Here is a 22,212-nt window from a genome sequence, read left to right as displayed (position 1 = left end):
GCAGAGTCCGGAAAGATGACAGTCAACCAGGCCACTGCGAACACGAGCACACAGCAGGCACTCACAGTCCGGTTCGTGGATCCTATCAGGCGAACGCAACCCATCTTGTCGTCCCGCGAACGAACGTACGCCAGGAGAATGGAAGGCACGGCTGGGCGAGCTGGGATGGCCGCAAGCCTGGCCCAACGTCTTCGCGCTGGCCCCTCTTCCGCTGCCTCGCAGACCCGCTGCCGACGCATCCCAACAATGCTCCAGGACGGAGCAGTCCGAGCTCACGACGCAGTCCAACCGGGGGAGGAAGAGCAGGCCGGTCCGGCGTCGCTCCATGACGAAGCAGTCCGAGCGCCCTTAATCTCTCCGCACCAAAGTCCAGAACGCCATAAAACCCACTTCCGCCGATGTTGAGCAGAACATGCCCGCCGCACTAGTAGCACGACGTATCACACGAAACGAACACACACAAAACTGCCGGACAAACACTCAGTAAACACTCACAAAACACCGAACGGGACAGAGAGTGGCCGCTGCGTGTGCACGCGCCGCCATCTTGAACCGGAAGCTACAATTCAATTCTAGAATCTTCAAAAAACTTGTGTCAACACTTTGAAAGGAGACATTAGGTTCTATCTACAAGTGTTTGAGGACCATCGCCCCTCAAGCAACATGACACTCCAGCAGACAGCGGAAGATACCAGTGTCTTTTCATGTGTTCCTGAAGTGACCTTTAAAACTGAATAACCTCATGCATATGCGATTTTGAGAAGAATTTTGAGAGATCACATTTGTTTGCTACTGCTGCTTCTGCTGCCAGCAAAGCTGGGATCTTTTGCCGTCGCCGCTACATCCACCGTGGCTCTGGACTGTCTTGGAACCGACACTTCCCCGACAGCTCACCCATCCCCTCATTCTGGACTACCGCCCGCCCCCCCCCCCCCCCCCCCCCCCCCCCGCCACGGCCTCTCCCGTTCTGCCAACCTCAACAATTCTCTGCTCCCCCCCCTCTGCTCCTCCATCCATCTCGTTCGCACTGCTGAACTGTCGTTCCCTCTCCTACAAATCACCGGTTATTTTGAATTGTTACTGGACAATAATTTGGATCTGCTTGTTCTCTGTGAAACATGGCAACGGCCCCTGGATTTCTTTGCTCTCAACCAAGCCACTCCGTCTAGCTACAGCTACATCGCCAAACCCCACCTCTCCGGGTGGTATTGCTGTCCTCCATAAACAGTCCCTATCCATCACTGAATTGAACCTCAACCTCCCATCTATTTAATATTTTGAATATCTCGCTTTTCCCCTCCCCAACTCTATTACATCTACCGTCCCTCAAAGTCACACCCGTCCTTTCTTTCTGAACTCTCCGAACTCCTCACCATTGCAACCTCTGTCTCCTCCCGCCTCCTACTTACCGGTGATTTCAACATCCACATCAACCAGCCAACTACCCCACTGGCGTCCAATTCGCTCTCTCTTCTGGACTGCTTCCATCTTACCCAGCATATCAACTTCCCCACTCACACCAAAGGCCACACCCTGGATATCGTCGGCTCCTCCTTTAGTATCCAACCCCCGTCCTCTCACTTTTCCACTGTCAAATTATCTCTGCATCCTCTTCTTCGCTCCTCTACCCTCACCCCATAATCCCACAAAATGCACCATTTCCTACCACAACAGTAAACCCACTCACACTTTGCCAGCTCTTATCCTCTGCCCTTTCCTCTGACCCCACCCCCTCTTCCCCTGATGACCTCGCCATCATGCTCAACAACATCCTCTCTGACTCCCTCGATCCCTAGCCCCCTGGAAAACTTCCTCTGTCTCATTCACCAACTTTGTCCCCTGCTACACCCCGGAACTCCGCTCCATGAATCAAACTGGCCGTCAACTTGAAAGAGTTGAACCCGCCTCATCGTCCATGCTGAAGCCTTCAAACAACATGTCTCCTCCTACCGTGATGCTCTCCTTGCTGCCAAATCCGCTTACTTCTCATCCCTCATTAACAGGACCAACCGGAACCCCTGCATCCTGTTCTCTACTGTCAACAAATTGCTCCAGCCACCGACCATCAACCCACCCTCCCCACCCCCCTCTGTAACTCTTTCCTTCTCAGCTTTAACAACAAAATCGCCCAACTCAACAGTTTTCTGACCACCACCATCAATCCTCCTCCCCAACCTCCCCTGCTCTCCTGCCCCACTTCCTGATCTTCCGCCCTTCCCCTCTCCCACTGCCTTCTCCACTGTCGACTCCTCCCACATCCTGTATATCAACACATCTAAGACAACCACCCGCTCTCTTGATCCTCTTCCAGCGACCCTAATTAAGGCCTAACTCCCTGTCCACCTCCCTCACCTCACCACCCTTTTTAATCAGTCTCTATCCCTTGGTCATTTTCCCTCAGTTTATAAGCTTGCCGCCAACATCCATATCCTCAAAAAGTTCACCCTGAACCCAGGCAACCTCTCCAACTACCGTCCCATCTCCAACTTTTCATTCCTTTCCAAAACCTTGGAACGCATTGTCTCCGCCCAACTCCACACCCATCTCCAGTCCAACAACCTCTATGAACCCTTCGAGTCCGGATTCCGCTCACTGCACAGCACCAAAACCGCTCTTCTTAAAGTTACCAATGATCTCCTCATCTCCGCAGACTGCGGTGCCCTCAACATCCTGCTACTACTCGACCTTTGACACTATGAACCACTCCATCCTTCTTCAAAGGCTGTGCCAACTAGGTGTTGAGGAGATGCACTCGACTGGGTCACGTCATATCCCACCAACAGGCACCAGTTTGTCTCTCTCCAGCCACACATCCATCCTCTCACCAGTCACACAGGGGGTCCCCCAAGGCCCAGTTCTCGGCCCCCTCCTATTCATCTGCTACCGCTTCCCCCTTGGTGATGTCTTCTGCAAACTCAACTTGGACTTCCACTGTTATGCTGATAACATCCAGATCTACATACGAACCGCACCCACCCGGAACCCTCCCCTCACCCACCTAGAAACCTGCATGTCTACAATAAAAAAATGCTGGCACACAACTTCCTCAAACTCAACAGTGACAAAACAGAGCTCCTCCTCATAGGCACTAAATCCACTCTCAATAAAATTGGACCCATCTCACTCACCATTGACTCCTCAACCATCATTCCCTCCCCTCTGCACGCAACTTCTGTGTTATTTTTGACTCTACCCTGTCCTTCCACCCTCATGTTAGCTCTATTGTCAAGACTTCCTACTTCCACCTCTGCTGCATCACCAAAATCCAACACTGCCTATCCCTCCCTGCTGCTGAATCCCTCATCCATGCCTTCATCTCATCCCATCTTGACTCCTGTAACTCTCTTCTCACTGGCATCAAATCTCCCTCACTCCATAGACTTCAACTAGTTCACAACTCTGCTGCCCGCCTCCTTAGCCACACCCGGTTCTGCGAACACCATCCGTCCATCTTCTTCCGCTTATCCGGGGTCAGGTCGCGGAGGCAGCAGCTTTAAGAGGGAGTCCCAGACTTCGCTCTCACCAGCCACTTCGTCCAGCTCATCCCGGGGGATCCGAAGATGTTCCCAGGCCAGCTGAGAGACTTAGTCTCTCCAGTGCATCCTGGGTCGTCCACGGGGTTTCCTGCCGGTGGGACATGCCTGGAACACCTCCCCAGGGAGGTGTCCAGGAGGCATACGGATGAGATGCTCGAGCCACCTCATCTGGCTCCTCTCAACGTGGAGGAGCGGCTCTACTCCAAGTCTCTACTCCAAGTCTCTCTGACCGAGCTTTTCACCCTATCTCTATGGGAGAGGCCGGACACCCTACGGTGAAAACTCATTTTGGCCGCTTGTATGCGGGATCTCGTTCTTTCGGTCACGACCCATAGCTTGTGACCATAGGTGAGGGTAAAAGTCCCCCAATGATCATCATCACACACACATCTAGGTGTGGTGAAATTTGTCCTCTGCATTTAACCCATCCCTATGTGATTTTGATCCATCCCCTGGGGGAGAGGGGAGCAGTGAGCAGCAGCGGTGCCGCGCTCGGGAATCATTTGGTGATCTAACCCCCCAATTCCAACTCTTAATGCTGAGTGCCAAGCAGGGAGGCAATGGGTCCCATTTTTATAGTCTTTGGTATGACCCGGCTGTGGTTTGAACCCACAACCTTCCAGTCTCAGGGCGGACACTCTACTACTAAGCCACTGAGCTGGTAGGAGCGTAGAGCGACCTGTAAATTGAGAGCTTTGCCTTTTGGCTCAGCTCTCTCGTCACCACGACCGGTACAGTGTCCGCATTACAGCCGACACTGCTCCGATCCGCCTGTCAATCTCATTCTCCATTCTGCCCTCGCTCGTGAACAAGACCCCAGGATACTTGAATTCCTCCACTCGGGGCCTGATCTCATCCCGACCGCTTCACACTCGGCTGCGAACCACTCCAGTGAGAGCTGGTGATCACGGCTTGGAGAAGCCAACACCACCACATCGTCTGCAAAAAGCAGAGAGATAATGCTGAGGTCCCAAAACCGGACACCCTCAACGCCTCGGCTGCGCTTACAAATTCTGTCCATAAAAGTTATGAACAGAATCGTTGACAAAGGGCAGCCTTGGCAGAGTCCAACCCCTCACTGGGAACGAATCCGACTTACTGAAATGCGGACCAAACTCTGGCATTGATGATACAGGGACTAAACCGCCCTTATAAATTGGCTCGGCACCCTGTACTCCCGAAGCACCCTCCACAGTCCTCCCGAGGGACACGGTCAAACGCCTTCTCCAAGTCCACAAAACACATTGGACTGGTTGATCGAACTTCTAAGCCCCCTCGAGGATCCTGCCGAGGGTATGGAGCTGGTCTAATGTTCCACGGCCAGGACGAAAACCACACTGCTCCTCCTGAATCCGAGATTCGACCTCCCGACGGACCCTCCTCTCCAGCACCCCTGAATAGACCTTACCAGGGAGGCTGAGGAGTGTGATTCCCCTGTAATTGGAACACACCCTCCGGTCCCCCTTCTTAAAGAGGGGAACCTCCTCTCCAGCACCCCTGAATAGACCTTACCAGGGAGGCTGTGGAGTGTGATTCCTTTGTAGTTGGAACACACCCTCCGGTCCCCCTTCTTAAAGAGGGGGACCACCACCCCAGTCTGCCAATCCAGAGGCACCGTCCCCGATGTCCATGCGATGTTGCAATGATGTGTCAGCCAAGACAGCCCCACAACATCCAGAGGTTTTAAGAACTCCGGCCTTGCCCCCGAGGACTTTTTCTAACTGCCCCAGCGACTTCGACCCCAGAGATTGGAGAGTCCACCTCAGAGCCTCCAGGTCCTGCTTCCACAATGGAGTCGGTGGAATTGAGGAGGCACTGCTTCCCCCTCCTGAGACGCCGGATGTTGGACCAGAATTTCCTCGAAGCGATCTGGAAGTCATTTTCCATGGCCTTGCCAAACTCTTCCCACGCCCGGGTTTTTGCCTCAGCAAGCACCGTAGCCGCGTTCCGCTTTGCCATCCGGTACCTGTCGGCTGCCTCCTTCAGCTTGACGGCATCCCTTACCACCGGTGTCCACCAGCAGGTTCGGGGATTGCCGCCACAACTGGCACCGACCGCCTTACGGCCACAGCTCCGGTCGGCTGCCTCAACAATGGAGGCATGGAACATGCCAACAGGCTTCTACAGCAACCGTGCCCTTACAAAGGCAGGACTTCCTGTTCCACCGGTGCCTGCTGCGTTCACTACGGGCAGTGTTATGTCATCCAGAGGACCAACTTTACTGCCTCTCATGCTTCCTGAGAGAAACATAAAAAATCCGAAATGCCTACAAACTCCGGTGAAATACGTGTAAACCCAAAAGAATTGGAAAAAGAACGAGTATGGGTCAGGGCGCAAAGTACTTGGACTCAATATCCCCCGCCTCCTCCAGGACGTGGGAAAAGCTCTGCCGGAGGTGGGAGTTGAAGCTCTTCCTGACAGGGGATTCTGCCTGACGTTTCCAGCAGACCCTCACAGTATGTTTGGGTCAGCCAGGTCGGACCGGCATCTTCCCCCACCATCGAAGCCAATCCACGACCAGGTGGTGATCAGTTGACAGCTCCGCCCCTCTCTTCACCCGAGTGTTCAAAACATGCGGCCGCAAATCCAATGACACGGCTACAAAGTCGATCATTGAACTGCGGCCTAGGGTGTCTTGGTGCCAAGTGCACACATGGACACCCATATGTTTGAACATGGTGTTCATTATTGACAATCTGTGTCGCGCACAGAAGTCCAACAATAGAACACCGCTCGGGTTCAGATGGGGGGGGGGGCGTTCCTCCCAATCACACCCTTCCAGGTCTCACTGTCATTGCCCACATGAGCATTGAAATCACCCAGTAGAACAATGGAGAACCCAGAAGGAGCATTCTCCAGCACTTCTTCTAAGGACCCCAAAAAGGGTGGGTACTCTGAGCTGCTGTTCGGTGCATAGGCACAAACAAGAGTCATGACCCGTCCCCCCACGCGAAGGCGGAGGGAGGCTACCCTCTCATTCACCGGGGTGAACCCCAATGTGCAGGCGCCCAGCCGGGGGCAATAAGTATACCCACACCTGGAATGTCACCTCTCTGGCTGGAAAAGAGCCCGAGCTGGTGTGCGAGGCAGAAAAATTCCGACTAGATATAGTCGGACTAGCTTCCACGCACAGTTTGGGTTCCGGTACAAGCCCTCTCGAGAGGGGCTGGACTCTCTTCCACTCTGGAGTTGCCCACGGTGAGAGAAATCGAGCAGGTGTGGATATAGCTTATTGCCCCCCGGCTGGGCGCCTGCACATTGGGGTTCACCCCGGTGAATGAGAGGGTAGCCTCCCTCCGCCTTCGGGTGGGGGGGACGTGTCCTGACTGTTGTTTGTGTCTATGCACCAAACGGCAGCTCAGAGTACCCACCCTTGTTGGAGTCACTGGAGGAAGTGCTGGAGAGCGCTCCTTCTGGGGACTCCATCTTTCTACTGGGTGACTTCAATGCTCACGTGGGCAAGGACAGTGAGATCTGGAGGGGCGTGATTGGGAGGAACGACCCCCCTGATCTGAACCCGAGCGGTGTTCTATTATTGGACTTTTGTGCTCGACACGGATTTTCAATAATGAACACCATGTTCAAACATAAGGGTTTCCATGTGTGCACTTGGCACCAGGACACCCTGGGCCGCAGTTCGATGATCGACGTTGTCGTGGTGTCATCGGATTTGCGGCCGAATGTTTTGGACACTCGGGTGAAGAGAGGGGCGGAGCTGTCAACTTATCACCACCTGGTGGTGGGTTGGCTTTGATGGTGGGGGAAGATGCCGGTCCGACCTGGCAGACCCAACCGCTCTGTGAGGGTCTGTTGGGAACGTCTGGCAGAATCTCCTGTCAGGAAGAGTTTCAACTCCCACCTCCGGCAGAGCTTTTCCCACGTCCCGGGGGAGGCGGGGGATATTGAGTCTGAGTGGACCATGTTCCGCGCCTCCATTGTTGAGGCGGCCGACCGAAGCTGTGGCCGTAAGGTCGTTGGTGCCTGTCGTGGCGGCAATCCCCGAACCAGCTGGTGGACACCGGCGGTAAGGGATGCCGTCAAGCTGAAGAAGGAGTCCTATCGGGCCGTTTTGGCCTGCGGGACTCCGGAGGCAGCTGACAGGTACCGGATGGCCAAGCGAAACACGGTTTCGGCGGTTGCTGAGCCAAAAACCCGGGCGTGGGAGGAGTTTGGTGAGGCCATGGAGAATGACTTCCGGGCGGCTTCGAGGAAATTCTGGTCCACCATCCGCCGTCTCAGGAGGGGGAAGCAGTGCAACGTCAGCACTATTTACAGTGGGGATGGTGTGCTGCTGACCTCGACTCGGGACGTCGTGAGTCGGTAGGGAGAATACTTCGAAGACATCCTCAATTCCACCTACACGCCTTCCATTAAGGAAGCAGGGCCTGGAGACTCTGAGGCGGATTCTCCAATCTCTGGGGTCGAAGTCACTGAGGTAGTTAAAAAACTCCTCGGTGGCAAGGCCCGGGGGGTGGATGAGATCCGCCCGAAGTTTTTAAAGGCTCTGAATGTTGTGGGGCTGTCATGGCTGACACGCCTCTACAACATTGCGTGGACATCGGGGACAGTGCCTCTGGATTGGCATACTGGGGTGGTGGTTCGCCTCTTTAAGAAGGGGGACCGGAGGGTGTGTTCCAATTACAGGGGAATCACACTCCTCAGCCTCCCCGGTAAGGTCTATTCAGGGGTGCTGGAGAGGAGGGTCCGTCGGGAGGTCGAACCTCGGATTCAGGAGGAGCAGTGTGGCTTACGTCCTGGCCGTGGAACAGTGGACCAACTCTACACCCTCGGCAGGATCCTCGAGGGTGCATGGGAGTTCGCCCAACCAGTCCACATGTGTTTTGTGGACTTGGAGAAGCCGCACCCTCGGGAGGTTCTGTGGAGGGTGCTTCGGAAGTACGGGGTGCCGAGCCAACTGATAAGGGCGGTTCGGTCCCTGTATCACCGATGCCAGAGTCTGGTCCGCATTTCCGGCAGTAAGTCGGATTCGTTCCCAGTGAGGGTTGGACTCCACCAGGGCTGCACTTTGTCACTGTTTCTGTTCATAATTTTTATGGACAGAATTTCTAGGCTCAGTCGAGGCATTGAGGGGGTCCGGTCTGGGGATCTCAGCATCGCGTCTCTGCGTTTTGCAGATGACGTGGTGCTGTTGGCTTCTTCAGGCCGTGATCTCCAGCTCTCGCTGGAACGGTTCGCAGCCGAGTGTTAATCGGTCGGGATGAGCGTCAGCACCTCCAAATCCGAGTCCATGGTCCTCGATCGGAAAAGGGTGGAATGCCCTCTCCGGATCGGGGATGAGATCCTGCCCCAAGTGGAGGAGTTCAAGTATCTTGGAGTCTTGTTCACGAGTGAAGGGAGGATGGAGCGCGAGATCGACAGGCGGATCGGTGCAGCGTCGGCAGTAATGCGGACCCTGTACCGGTCCGTTGTGGTGGAGAGAGAGCTGAGCCAAAAGGCAAAGCTCTCAATTTACCGGTCGATATACGCTCCTACCCTCACCTATGGTCACGAGCTATGGGTCGTGACCGAAAGAACGAGATCCCGATACAAGCGGCCGAAATTCCTCCTGGACGCCTCCCTGGGAATGCTTTGGGATCCCCCGGGATGAGCTGGATGAAGTGGCTTGGGAGAGGGAAGTCTGGGAGTCCCTCCTAAAGCTGCTGCCCCCGCGACCCGACCCCGGATAAGCGGAAGAAGATGGATAGATGGATGGATGTTTGAAACAATAATTTAATATTTTAATATCAAAATATGCACTTAAATGGTTTCATATACATTTATTGACACACAAAAAAACTAACAGATAAAAAAAATGTACAGAAGAGGTAGGTGACCGTACTTCGCGGATTTCACTTATCTTGGGTTGTTTTTGGAACCAATTATCCGCGATAAACGAGGGATTACTGTACTTTCGGCAACACACCAAATATAAGTCATCGAGACAACAAAATACATTAGCTGCCGTGCCGCTGCGTAACGGCTACTCGTACGATGCGAGGCAAACTTAAAGAAGCGCCGGAGCTGTCAATCAAACGGCGAGCACACGAAGCAAACCGCGACAAACGGACAAACGGCACAACAGTGGACAGTAGTAACAATGAAATGTATATATTCACTTTGTGCCAAAGGCGCACACGATCCCAGCAACATACTCAGTCGATACCAGCAACCTTTAACTTACCACTGCGCACAAGTGAATGGGTATAATGTCTAGACCAGGGGTGGGCAATTAATTTTTACAAGGGGCCACATGAAAAACCTGAGTTGTGTCAGAGGGCCACACCTACGATAACTTAAACCTGCTCAATTTTCTTTCATTGTAAAATGCACTAAATTATTTATTTTAAATAGTTGGTACTGGTAATTAGAAGAATACAATTATTCTGTTTATGTTTATATTAAGCTATGTGAAATTGTGGTGTAAAGGTCAAATAAAAAAACAATTATTAATCAGTGCAATTTATTCTTAACTTCTTTAACTTTTCCTCAAATGACAAAGCCGCTGCATCTCTGGGTGTGAAGTTTGATAAAAAGTCCTTGTTGGGCTTATTGGGCGTATTTTTTCTCATGCTTGGTCGTGTAGTGGCGACTCAAATTCTATTCTTTAAACACAGCGACCTGTGTACCACAAATCAGGCACATGGCTTTACCCTTCACTTCTGTAAAGAAATACTTGGCAGTCCATGTCTTGTTGAAAACCTGGCGCTCCTTGTCAACTTTTCTTTTCTGAGGGTCAGCACACGTTTCTCGGGTAGCATTACTTCGCACTGTTCACCTTCACGCACAGCTCACATACACGGAAGTGCGACGCCTTCCAAAATAAAAGCGAAACAGTTGCACGACACTAATTTTTATTTTTTTTTAAAATTACGATTGGCCTCATGCGGGCCGGACAGGGACGCACAAAGGGCCGGATGTGGCCCGCGGGCCGTAATTTGCCCAGGTTTGGTCTAGACCCCGAATGTAAGACGACCCCCACTTTTTCAGTCTTATTTCAATGCAAAATCATCTTCTTATATTCGGGCCAATACGGTAGTAGTAGTAGTATTTCCCCTTCCTTAAGCAAAGTTTGGAGGTCAAGAATAAAGTGACATTTGGTTTTCGTTATAAAGGTTTGAAAGAGCTTGAAAAAATAATTGTTTTGGTTTTCTGTGTGTTTTACACAGAGTAATAGTAAATGTGACATTTGGGATATTCCGGAACGCATTATTTGCTTTTACATTGATTCATATGGGAAATGTTGCTTCTACTTACAAATGTTTCTACTTACAAACCCAATCGCGGAACCAATTAAGTTCATAAGTAGAGGTAACACTGTACTTACTAGAGGGAGCAGCAAAATGACGTGGATAAAATGGCTGGCTGCCGCTCACGTTCTTGAACGTGTACGCTTGGGGTAAAATGATCATGCTAATGCTTTGTGGTAAGCGAAGCGTTAGCTCACCTCGTGTTTGGTGTGCACATAGCATTAGATCAACCTCTAGTACTAGCGCTATTTTATCTTTTCATTCTCCTGTCTAAGAATCTGTCCATAACACGAGCTTCACTCTTCTTCTGCTTCTTCTTCTGCTTCTTCTTCTTATACAGTCTTGTCTCTTCTGCTACGCTCACAGCTGAACAGTTATCAAAACACACATGCACATGCCTAGGCACAGACACTTGGATGGATGGACCATTCTGTCACTGGGATGAAATGCCCCTCTGCTGAGCCCACATTGCAAAATGCTTTGCACAATGGTGTCGGTTTTTTGATACAGTGCCAATTGAGGGATGGAGGTTCGTGGTCTTGTTTTTGGCCTTGCCAGTCACATGCAGAGATTTCGCCACATTCTCTGAATCTATAGCTATTATAGAATACAGATGATGAAATCCCTACATTCCTTGGAACTGTACATCGAGAAAGGTTGTTGGATTAAATATGAACAGTTATTCAAGATTCAAGAGATTCAAGAGTTTTTTATTCGCCGTGTTTGAGCGTGCCAAACAAGGAATTTGACTTCGGTAAATCACAGCCTCTGTTCAACATTTAGGTGACTAACAACAACACTCAGGACATGTGAAGAACGAAAGATATTCTCAAACATCCCCTGATCTTAAACTCCCAAGAGGGCAAGGAAAAACTCAAAACTCCAGCTAGGGGAAATGAGAAACCTTGAGAAAAGACCACAGAAGGGAGGGTCCCTCTTCTAGGAGACCAGGCTGCAATGGATGCAGAGAGGACACATAGTACAAACAGTGTAGACAAAAAAGGTGTGAAACGCAGGATGTTATTGCACAGTAATTACTCTGAGACTCTAAGAGTGGTGTGAGTTCATCAGAGCGACAGCCTGGGGGAAGAAGCTGTCTCTGTGTCTGCTGGTTTTAGTGTACAGAGCTCTATAACGGCGTCCGGAGGGGAGTAGTTCAAACAGGCTGCAACCTGGGTGCGAAGGGTCTGTTGAGATGTTACTTGCACGTTTCCTGGTCCTGGTCAGGTACAAGTCTTGAATAGATGGGAGGTTGATTCCAATTATCTTTTCTGCAGTCCTTATTGTCCGTTGCAGTCTGTGCTTGTCTTGTTTGGAGGCCGATCCAAACCAGACAGTGATGGAGGTGCAGAGGACAGACTGGATGATGGCAGTGTAGAAGGTCTTCAGCAGCTCCCGCGGCAGGTTGAACTTCTTGAGCTGTCTCAGGAAGTACAGCCTCTGCTGGGCCTTCTTCCGGACAGAGTCTATGTGGCCGGTCCATTTCAGGTCCCGAGAGATTGTGGTTCCCAGGAACTTGAAGGTGTCTGATGAGAGAATAGTATTACTGCGGATAGTGAGGGGTGAAAGTGGTGAAGGGCCTCGCCTGAAGTCCACTGTCATCTCCACGGTCTTGAGCGAGTTCAGGTCCAGGTGGTTTTGGCTGCACCAGTGGACCAGCCGCTCCACCTCCTGTCTGTACGCAGTCTCATCACCGTTCTGGATCAGTCCGATGAGAGTGGTGTCGTCTGCATACTTCAGGAGCTTCACAGAAGAGTCACTTGCGGAGAAATCGTTGGTGTAGAGGGAGAAGAGCAGTGGGGAGAGGACGCACCCCTGAGGGGCTCCAGTGTTGGTGGTCAGGGTGTCAGATGTGATGCTCCCCAGCCTCACACGCTGTCTCCTGTTGGTCAGGAAGCTGGTGATCCACTGACAGGTGGAGGCAGGCACCGCGAGCTGGATGAGCTTCTGTTGGAGGATGTCAGGAGTGATGGTGTTGAACGCCGAGCTGAAGTCCACAAACAGGATCCTGGCGTACTTTCCTGGGGTGTCCAGGTGTTGCAGGATGTAGTGCAGTCCCATGTTGACCGCATCATCCACCGACCTGTTTGCCCGGTAGGCAAACTGGAGGGGGTCCAGTTACATCCTTCAGGTGGTTCAGCACTAACCTCTCGAAAGATTTCATGGCCACAGATGTCAGTGCAACAGGTCTATAGTCATTCAGACCTGTGATGGCGGGCTTCTTGGCCACTGGAACGATGGTGGAGCTCTTGACAAAGTGGTGAGCCATTTTTGCTTGTGAACAACTGAATCGAATTAGGGATGCTATTTTTACTCTGAATCATAGGACTGGCCTGTTTCCCGTTGACCTGTTCACCTCTGGAATGTAGCATGCAGGCATTTTTTTAGCATTCCCCAATATTCTCTGTATTAACTTTTAGGTTTTTTGAAGGTAGGCATCAAATAAAAACCGAGAGAATATTTGCAAAAAAAACAATATACAAACAAATAACAAAAAACAACTAATGCCCATCAGTTTGGACATTAAATATCTTGTTTTTGCAGTCTTGTTTTGTCTAATAATGTGCGAATCAATCTATTTTGTTGGACAGTATTCACATTTTACGAATGTCTCAATTTCATTGGAATCTCAAAAATGTTACGGTACGTTTAATTTGGTATAAATGTATATTATGACTTCATGTACCGTGATGAAATAAATACAGTACTATTTTATAAATGTTAGAAATATGATGGGATGTACGGTGTGGACTGACAGCAGATGAAACAGGTGGTCTTCAGGATCTCCTCCTTCTTCTGCTTCTCACTCCTCAGGTCAGCAAAGGTGTCAATGATGACTCCGAAGATGAGGTTAAGGACAATGATGATGACGATGAAGTAGAACAACAAGTCATAGACCACACGGGCAGGAAACAGCGGTTCCTACATAGACACAGAAATATATGCGGGCAAGGACGTGCAGTAAGAGGAGGCACCGCCTATCTGTCCATTCAAAAGAATTTTTTAAAACAATAATAAATAAAAAGCTTTAATTTTTTTTGTTTAAAACATTTGGATAACATTTCTCAGTTGAATTCTTTTAAAATACAATGTCTATAAAAAGGGCAAAAATTGTGCCTAAGTCCAAAATAAAGTAAAATTGGCAGACTTTCTGTTGGCTTTAGCATATGGCTACAATAGATTTTTTGTATGTCTTGAGCTGTTACTTCATCCATCCATTATCTGTACGGCTTGGCCCCACGGAGGTCGCAGAGGGGCTGGAGCCTATTCCAGTTGTCATCGGGCAGTAGGGGTGGGGACAGCCTGAACAGGTTGTCAGCCAAAATAGCACGGACAAATGTCCAAACCACTTTGCAATTGCTCACAACAGAATAGCATTTCTCATTGCTCTCATCAAATTCCAGTTGCCTTAGTACATGTCTCAATTGTTTCAGTGGATCTCTGTAAAAGATTAAATTCAAGTAGCCAACAGTTTGCCTACATTTAGCACATTTTCCAAGTGAATAGATTTTGGTGACCTGAACTGATTGTGATTCTTGCTCTAATGGTTCTTCTATCCAAAATATTATAATATATTATAATATAGGTAATTGGCCTTATTTTCCATGAATGTTTTGGCATGCTCATTTTGCACCTTGTCAGGTCCATACACGGGCGTGTTGGGGCCTATCCCAGTGGTAATCGGGCAGTAGGCGGGGGACACTCTGACCGGTTGCCAGCAAATCGCAGGGCACACAGAGACGAACAACCATCTGCACTCGCACTCACACCTAGGGGCAATTTGGAGTGCTCAATTGGCCTACCAAGCATGTTTATGGGATGTGAGAGGAAACCGGAGTGCCCGGAGAAAACCCACGTCAAATATGTAAAACAACAAATTATTTTCATGCTTTAAAATGTTTAATTAGAAATTACTTGTGACACAACTAGATTGCATTTGGCATTTTCTGAAATTATTTCAGTTGGTCATTAAGGGTCACCGGGAGACAATGCCTCTATGGGCATAGCTGCATGGAAATTGCAACATGAGAAGAGAAAGTCTTACATTTTTGGAGGGCTGGCGGAGGACATCACCCACTCCACCACCATTCCTCAGGCCATGATTCAACACCGTCACGATACACATCAGCAGCGTGTCACAGGCTCGCTCACTGCTTGACTCGCCTGCCGGACAAAACCAAAATGCAAACTAGTTCATGTTTGACATCTGACGTAAAGGTGTGTGTTATAGACAAAATGTATATCTCAAAATGTAAATTTATATGCGGATTACCAAATATATCACAGTATAGTATTTTTCCCTTAAATATACAAAATACAATAAAGTGAAGAACTGATTATTAAATTAAAGTAATTATAAAACACAAATCCAGTGACCAAATAAATGCCCTTAAGAGGTAGAGGAGGAATGAGGTTAAGTGCAAAAAATTTAAATAATTGCAACACATTGCTTTAAGTAATGTTAGAGTACGCCTACTGTTTATGTATCCATTAAAAGTGCTAATAAATGACTGTGATGCCTTTATCTAAAAATAAGAAGGTCCAGTCAAAGGAGTACGTAGAAAACACTGGGAAACAGTTTCTGTTGCCTTAAGTTGCTCTCGCTCTGATGAACTCACACCACTCTTAGATTCTCAGACATTGCTGTGTAATAACATCCTGCTCTCGACGCTTTATCTTTGAAGTGTCTATATTATGTGTACTATGTGTCCACTCTGCATCCATTGCAGCCTGGTCATCCTGGAAGAGGGATCATCCCATCTGTGGTCTCTTCTCAAGGTTCCGCATTTCCCTTAGTAGGAGTTTTGAGTTTTTCCTTGCCCTCCTGGGAGTTTAAGATCAGGGGATGTTTTAGAATATTTGTCAATTTTCGCACATGTCCTGAGTGTTGTTAGTCACCTAAATGTTGAACAGAGGCTGCGATGTACCGAAGTCAAATTCCTTGTTTGGCATGCTCAAACATGGCCAATAAAAAATCTTGATCTTGATTTTGTGTCACGACAGGTAACGAGAGGCAGGTGGGAACAATCACACTGATCATGGGCACACAGGAGGGGAGGGGCGAGCACACAGACAGAAACCACGACAACAGACACATAGTGGAGCAGTTGGGGACGAGACGAGACATTTTGATCTTGACAATGGGCTGTCACTAATTTTTTGCTGCAGAATCCAAAACTCATTTTAGTTTTTATCTATCACATCAAATGCAGCATAAAACAAAATATAATTTATGAAGGTTACAAGAAAAACGAGCAGTGATTATCTTAATTCCTACCTATAGATGTTTGTTTGCAGATATTGATGGTACTGACCTTTTGGGAGCTGCACACACCACTCATCGCACTGATACAACTGTGACTGCACATACAATTGCTATGTAGCTGCAAACGAGTCCAAATGTAATAACCTCAAGTCTTTCGGCCATCAATGGAATTGGCATTGAGGAAAAAAATGGACATGGTAGAATATAAACTGCTATTTCAGAATCAGCTTGCCAATTTTAGTTTTACTGAGCACAAATATGTAACTCAACAGATGTTTTTTCAATTGCTCCCCAGTGTACTGTGTAGACAAGAGATGATGTAGAATATAGCTGTGGGGATGGATACTATGCTGGTTCAGTGTGCTAAGCTGTAAATGAAGTGAAGAAAAAAAATATACTTGCACAGGCATACTTTATTTCACAAACTAGATGAAATCTTCAATGTTTCATGTCTCTATGATATATTTCCTTATATTGCCAAACACGCACACACACGCAAACTCTCCAGCTCCTCAAAGCAGTACAAAGCAAGTACGAGGGAGAGATGTCGATAGAGTTTTGCCGACTCTACCTTTTATGCAAGAACTACACGTGAGAGAGTTTATCATTTTGCAAGCGGAGAAAGCCATCATCCCATTTCCATCCCCTGTGTGGTACAGAGGTGCTTGAAAGCAGTCTGACTTTCGCCTCTTGCTACGGAATATTTATTGAGAGAAAGCAGGGTGGTGGATAGGGTGAACAGGTACAGGGGTCACCTCTACAAACTGGTTAATCAGTGCAGAGGGTCTTAGCGCTTTGTTTTACAAGGTTATGGAAACAGATACTAGTGGAGCATTTTTGAAAACTAACTAAGCACGATTTTTTTCCACATCATTTGGAAGGTTCCAATAACTGAATGTGGAAAGTTTCAACGAGTCAAGGAAAGGTGGAAGGTTTTAACAAAATTAATGATTCTAGTCAACATTCCAACATAATAATACTATCAAAATAATTTATCAATCCTAACAGATGTGTTAAACCGCTATATATTAGTGCTGTCAGGTGATTAAAATGTAATCTAATTGATAACAGTAGTTAAAATTAATTAATCTAATTATGTAATTACATTTTAATCTCATGTCTGGTAAAGGTTCTCAAATAAGGACATTTAATTCAAGGACATTATAAAATTGTAGTGCATGACTAATCAGTTGAATACAAGTGTATTCTTAGAAGGGATTTGAAATCCTGATTTTTATTGGGGAAGTGAGCTTCATAAACGAAATTTAAGGGAATAAAGGTCAAGCACATAAGCAAATCAATTTGGCCAAAATTCAAAAATGCAATACAAATACAAATCCCTCGTTTTTCGCTGGGGTTACGCTCCGAAAAGTAAGTAGTAAGTAAGTAATGGGCGGATATAGATAAAATGTTTGCAGTTGTGTTGAAAACTTAGAGGTGATGAATATTTATTTAAACACACACAAACAAACACACAGACACTACCAAATACAGCTTTATGATGTGGACATTTATTCTGTAAATCTATGTGGGAATTACAAGAACAATGCCGAAGAAAACTAACTACAGCAAAGAATAGAATATCATCAGATCAACAAGATAATAAAATCAACTCAAAATAAATGATCTGGGCATGAAATGCTGTTAACGTTCTCAAAGGATGGCTATGAATCAACTAAACTTCTGTAACACCAATTGTTTGTACTCTGTTCATTTGCTCTTATTGTCTTCTTGGATGGATGAGCAGGAAGTGGTTCGAGAGTTGAGTCTGCAGTCAGCTGGCCAAGAAGGAAGGAATTGGCAGGAAAAGTTGAGAGAAAAATTAAATATAAAATGAAAAATGTACAAAGGAAAGGCTGGTATGGCATAGCACATGCTCAGGGGAGTCCTCGAAGACACCTGGTATTTCACACCTGGCTGTTGAGGTGAGCTGTTTGAACACTCACTCTCCCCGTTTCAGCAGACCAGAGTGAATTCAAACACAAGTACCGTTGCACAGCCAAAAACAATGATTTCGCAAAACAAAAAGGTGGCACTTAGCATCATAGGGCCCTATGCAACATGCACACCTAACGTATGGTGAGTGTCACGCTTCGCTTACCATGTGAGCGTTTTGACACGCTGATACAGGCAGCTGTTCATTAGCGGCTGGAAGCGCTCAATGGAGGGGGAAGGGCTTCGCCTGGTGATAACGACAGTTTTGTGCCCAACACCTTAATTTAATGCAAGCAAATGCGGTGAAGAACATAAGCCAGCCGCTTCATCTGCATCATCTTGCTGCAGGCTTTCTAATTTTCTACGGCAAAACTCCTTTGATGACAAAAAATGTTCGCTCTCAGTTCTCCAAGTCTGCTCTCGCTTACTTTTTTCCCGATATTGTTACATAGACGTGTTGTAGTTTTTGGGATAATCATCTTTTCCTCCGTTTGGCCCTCTCCTTCTCCACAAAGTCCATAGCACGTTAAAAGTTAACTCATTTTATATCCTGTGAATAGGCCAAAATTGTGGTTTTGGGTTGCAGATCCCCACGTCCCACGCCCCCAACACTCCACTCAGACGCGCTGGCACGCGCAAAATCCATTGACTGATTGAATTGCATCGCCAGAAACGCACCATAGTGTTCATGTGCTAGTAGTGAACCAGAGTAGGAAGCCACAGGTTCTTTGGCATTCCGGCAGGGTCATTAAAGCCCAGAGCCCAGGTCAGGGGATTTCCCCGACCCCAAAAAACAAGTTTGCAAGTTTCCAGACCAAGAAAAAGGAAGGTTCAAGAGAGAGGGAGACAGGAAGTGTCATCAGCTCTTACATGCCGGACACACCTGCAGTCTCAAGTGGCAGCTGGGGGAAGTTTTGGGCCACAGTCCTGGCCCTTATTCAAATAACATCAGTTTTAACAAAAAATGGGAAGTATAATTCACAGTCATGTTGTATCAAAGTCAAAGTCTGCTTTATTGTCAATTTCTTCACATGTCAAGACACACAAAGAGATCGAAATTACGTTTCCCACTATCCCACGGTGACAAGAAATATTACACAATATACTACATACAAGTAAACAGCATAAAAAGTAAAAACAAGAAGGCACAAACAATAAGAGCGATGCATAAATAATAAATAAACAAATAACATAAATAAATAAATAACAGGAGCAAAAATGGAGCAAGTGTGCATACAGCAGACAGTCAGAATATAGCGCAAAAGCTTTATGCAGCCGAGGGTGGAGGGGGGAGAGAGTTCAGGGTCCTAACAGCCTGGAGTATGAAGCTGTTGGTGAGTCTGGTGGTGCGGGAGCGCAGGCTTCTGTACCTCTTCCCGGAGGGCAGAAGATCAAACAAAAAGTGAGCGGGGTGACTCACATCACACACAATCGTGGTCGCCTGGTGGGTGAGATGGGAGGTGTAAATGTCCTTCAGGGAGGGGAGTGAGGCACCAATAATCTTACCAGCTATGTTCACTATGCGCTGCAGGGCCCTCATGTTGTATTCAGTGCAGCTACCACCCCACACAGCGATACAACTGGACAGGACGCTCTCAATGGTGCCACGGAAGAATGTGGTCATGATGGCCGGAGGAGCACTTGCTCGCCTGAGTTTTCACAGGAAGTACAGGCGGCGCTGAGCTTTCTTCGCCAGTGATGCAGTGTTGGTGGTCCAGGAGAGGTTCTCACTGATGTGCACCCCCAGGAATCTGGTGCTGCTCACTCTCTCCACCACAGCACCGTCGATGGTCAGTGGCAGGTGTTGGGTGTGACCCTTCCGGAAGTCAACAACAATCTCCTTGGTCTTGTTGACGTTCAGCAGGAGGTTGTTGTCCCTGCACCACGTGGCCAGAAGGTCGACCTTCGACCTGTATTGAGTCTCTTTGGCTTCGGTGATGAGACCCACGAGAGTCGTGTCGTCTGCATATTTCAGCACGCGGTTGCTGCTGTAGGTTGCAGTGCAGTCATGCGTCAGCAGGATGAAGAGCAGCGGACTGAGCACGCTGACTTGGGGGGCCCCCGTGCTCAGCGTGATACTGCCGGAGATATTGTCGCCAAAACGTACTACCTGAGGCCTCTGACAGAGGAAGTCCAGTAGCCAGTTGCAAAGGTAGGTACTGAGGCCCAGCTTGTCGAGTTTGCAGATGAGTCGCTGTGGTACAATGGTGTTGAATGCAGAACTGAAGTCCACAAACAGCAATCTCACATACGAGTCTCTATTCTCCAGGTGGGTGAGGGCTGAGTGGAGGGCAGAGCAGATGGCATCCTCAGAGGACCGTTTGGCTCGGTACGCAAACTGGAAGGGGTCTGGAGGGGGGGGGGGATGGATCTGATGTGCTCCATGACAAGCCGCTCAAAGCACTTCATGATAATGGGTGTCAGTGCCACGGGGCGGTAGTCATTGAAGCAGGATGGAGCAGGTTTCTTCGGCACAGGTATGATGGTGGCAGCCTTGAAACATGATGGGACGATGGCCTGCTGCAGGAAAATGTTAAAGATGTCTGTGAAGACACCCATCAGCTCCTTGGCGCAGTCCTTCAGCGCTCGACCTGGGATGTTGTCTGGGCCCGCCGCCTTACGGGTGTTGATAGCGGCAAGCGTCCTCCTCACGCTATCGGCAGAGAGGCTGCTCGTGAGGAGTGGGAGGGGTCTTCAGCGGGCAAGTGCTGTTCTGAGCGTCGAAGCGAGCAAATAAGCGGTTCAGATCGTTGAGCAGAGGGATGTTGCCCTCGCAGCTCTGCGGCGCGGGCTTGTGGCCCGTGATGGTCTGAATGCCTTGCCATAGGCTCCGTGCGTCCCTGCTGTCTTTGAAGTGGGCGGTAATCTTGCAAGAGAATGCCTTTTTCGCTTCCTTGATGCTCCGGGACAGGTTGGCCCTCGCTGTTCTCAACCCAGCCTCATCCCCAGCTCTGAAGGCTTTGTCTCTGGCCCTCAGCAGCCTGAGGACAGCCCCTGTCAGCCATGGCTTCCAGTTAGCCCGAGTGACAATGTATTTTGTGTGGGTCACATCATCAATGCACTTCGTGATGTAAGAGGAAACAGAGTCAGTAAACTCCTCTATGTCTGTCTGATTGTTGCAAGTGCCCGCTTAAACATTTCCCAGTCAGTTGTGTCAAAGCAGTCTCGAAGAGTATCAGAGGCACCCTCAGGCCACACTCTCACCCGATTGCGAACCGGCCTGGATGCTTTCACTCTTTGTCTGTATGCGGACATAAGTATAACAGTGATATGGTCAGAAAGTCCAATATTGGGGAGGGGGGTGGCTTTGAAAGCTCCTTTATGTGTAGTGTAGACCAGGACCAGGAAGCTGTCACCACGTGTTGGAAAATGAACATGCTGGTGAAGCTTCGGTAAAACAGACTTTAGGTTAGCATGATTAAAATCTCCAGCGAAGATGGTGAAACCGTCAGGGTGCGCCGTCTGTTGTTCACTGACAGCCTGGTACAGTTCACTAAGAGCCGTGATCCTGTCGCTTTCAATGTTGGAAGGCGGGATGTAAACCGCGACTAGCAGAATCGCAGTAATTTCCCTTAGCAGGTAAAAAGGACAACAGAGTCCCGGCACCATTCGTCACAAATGTAGACACAGATTCCTTCTCCTCGCGATTTTCCCCCCTTTACAATGGCCCAGTCCGCTCGATAGCACGCTAGCTGCTCCAGATGCACAGCATCTATATACCATGTATACCAGTTATATTGTATTTTGAAATTATAATCTGTGTATAATATATCTTTGAAACCTAACCAGAGTCATACCTCTACTTATAAATGCATATTGCGTATGCTGTGTACAAAAATTCTTGTCATGGATATCTAGTCAAGTCAAGTCAAGTCAAGTCAAATTTATTTATATAGCCCTAAGTCACAAGTAGTCTCAAAGGGCTTCACATAGACAAAAAATTGACAATTATTCTCAAAGCATCCCCTGATATTAAGCTCCCAAAAGGGCAAGGAAAAACTAAAAAAAAAAAACTACCAGGGGAAAATGAGAAACCTTGAGAAGGGACCACAGATGGAAGGATCCCCCTTTCAGGATCACCAGGTTGCGATGGATGCAGAGAGGGCACATAAAGTAGATAATATGAAAATCAATGAAAAAGTGGATGTCCAAGTCAAAGCGAAGAGCATCCGGAGGTGCCCTCGATTGTCCTGGCAGTGTCTTCGAGGAGGGTAAACTGCAGTTCCCT

At 48.4% G+C, this 22,212-nt stretch overlaps 1 protein-coding gene and 1 pseudogene across 5 annotated transcripts in view; one reads left to right on the top strand and one right to left on the bottom strand.

The window, feature by feature from the left end:
* itpr3 (inositol 1,4,5-trisphosphate receptor, type 3) overlaps positions 1–22,212 on the bottom strand; it is a 469,401-nt gene that overhangs the window by 12,615 nt on the left and 434,574 nt on the right. For 3 of the 5 annotated variants that reach the window (XM_088368415.1, XM_088368414.1, XM_088368418.1), the window contains 2 exons: positions 14,829–14,947; positions 13,540–13,705 (listed from right to left, as the gene is read on the bottom strand). In XM_088368415.1, the coding sequence (XP_088224541.1) occupies positions 13,540–13,705; positions 14,829–14,947 (285 nt within the window). The remainder of the gene's footprint in view (positions 1–13,539; positions 13,706–14,828; positions 14,948–22,212) is intronic. The other 2 variants (XM_088368417.1, XM_088368416.1) reach the window with 1 other exon arrangement.
* On the top strand, positions 1,758–2,801 carry LOC148401261 (uncharacterized; annotated as a pseudogene).

Source organism: Syngnathus floridae, chromosome 2, assembly GCF_059516105.1.
Source record: "Syngnathus floridae isolate MCC-2025c chromosome 2, RoL_Sflo_1.0, whole genome shotgun sequence".
Classification (NCBI taxonomy): Eukaryota; Metazoa; Chordata; class Actinopteri; order Syngnathiformes; family Syngnathidae; genus Syngnathus; species Syngnathus floridae.
The sequence above is the reverse complement of the archived record's forward strand: the minus strand, read 5'-3'. Positions and strand labels throughout refer to the sequence as shown.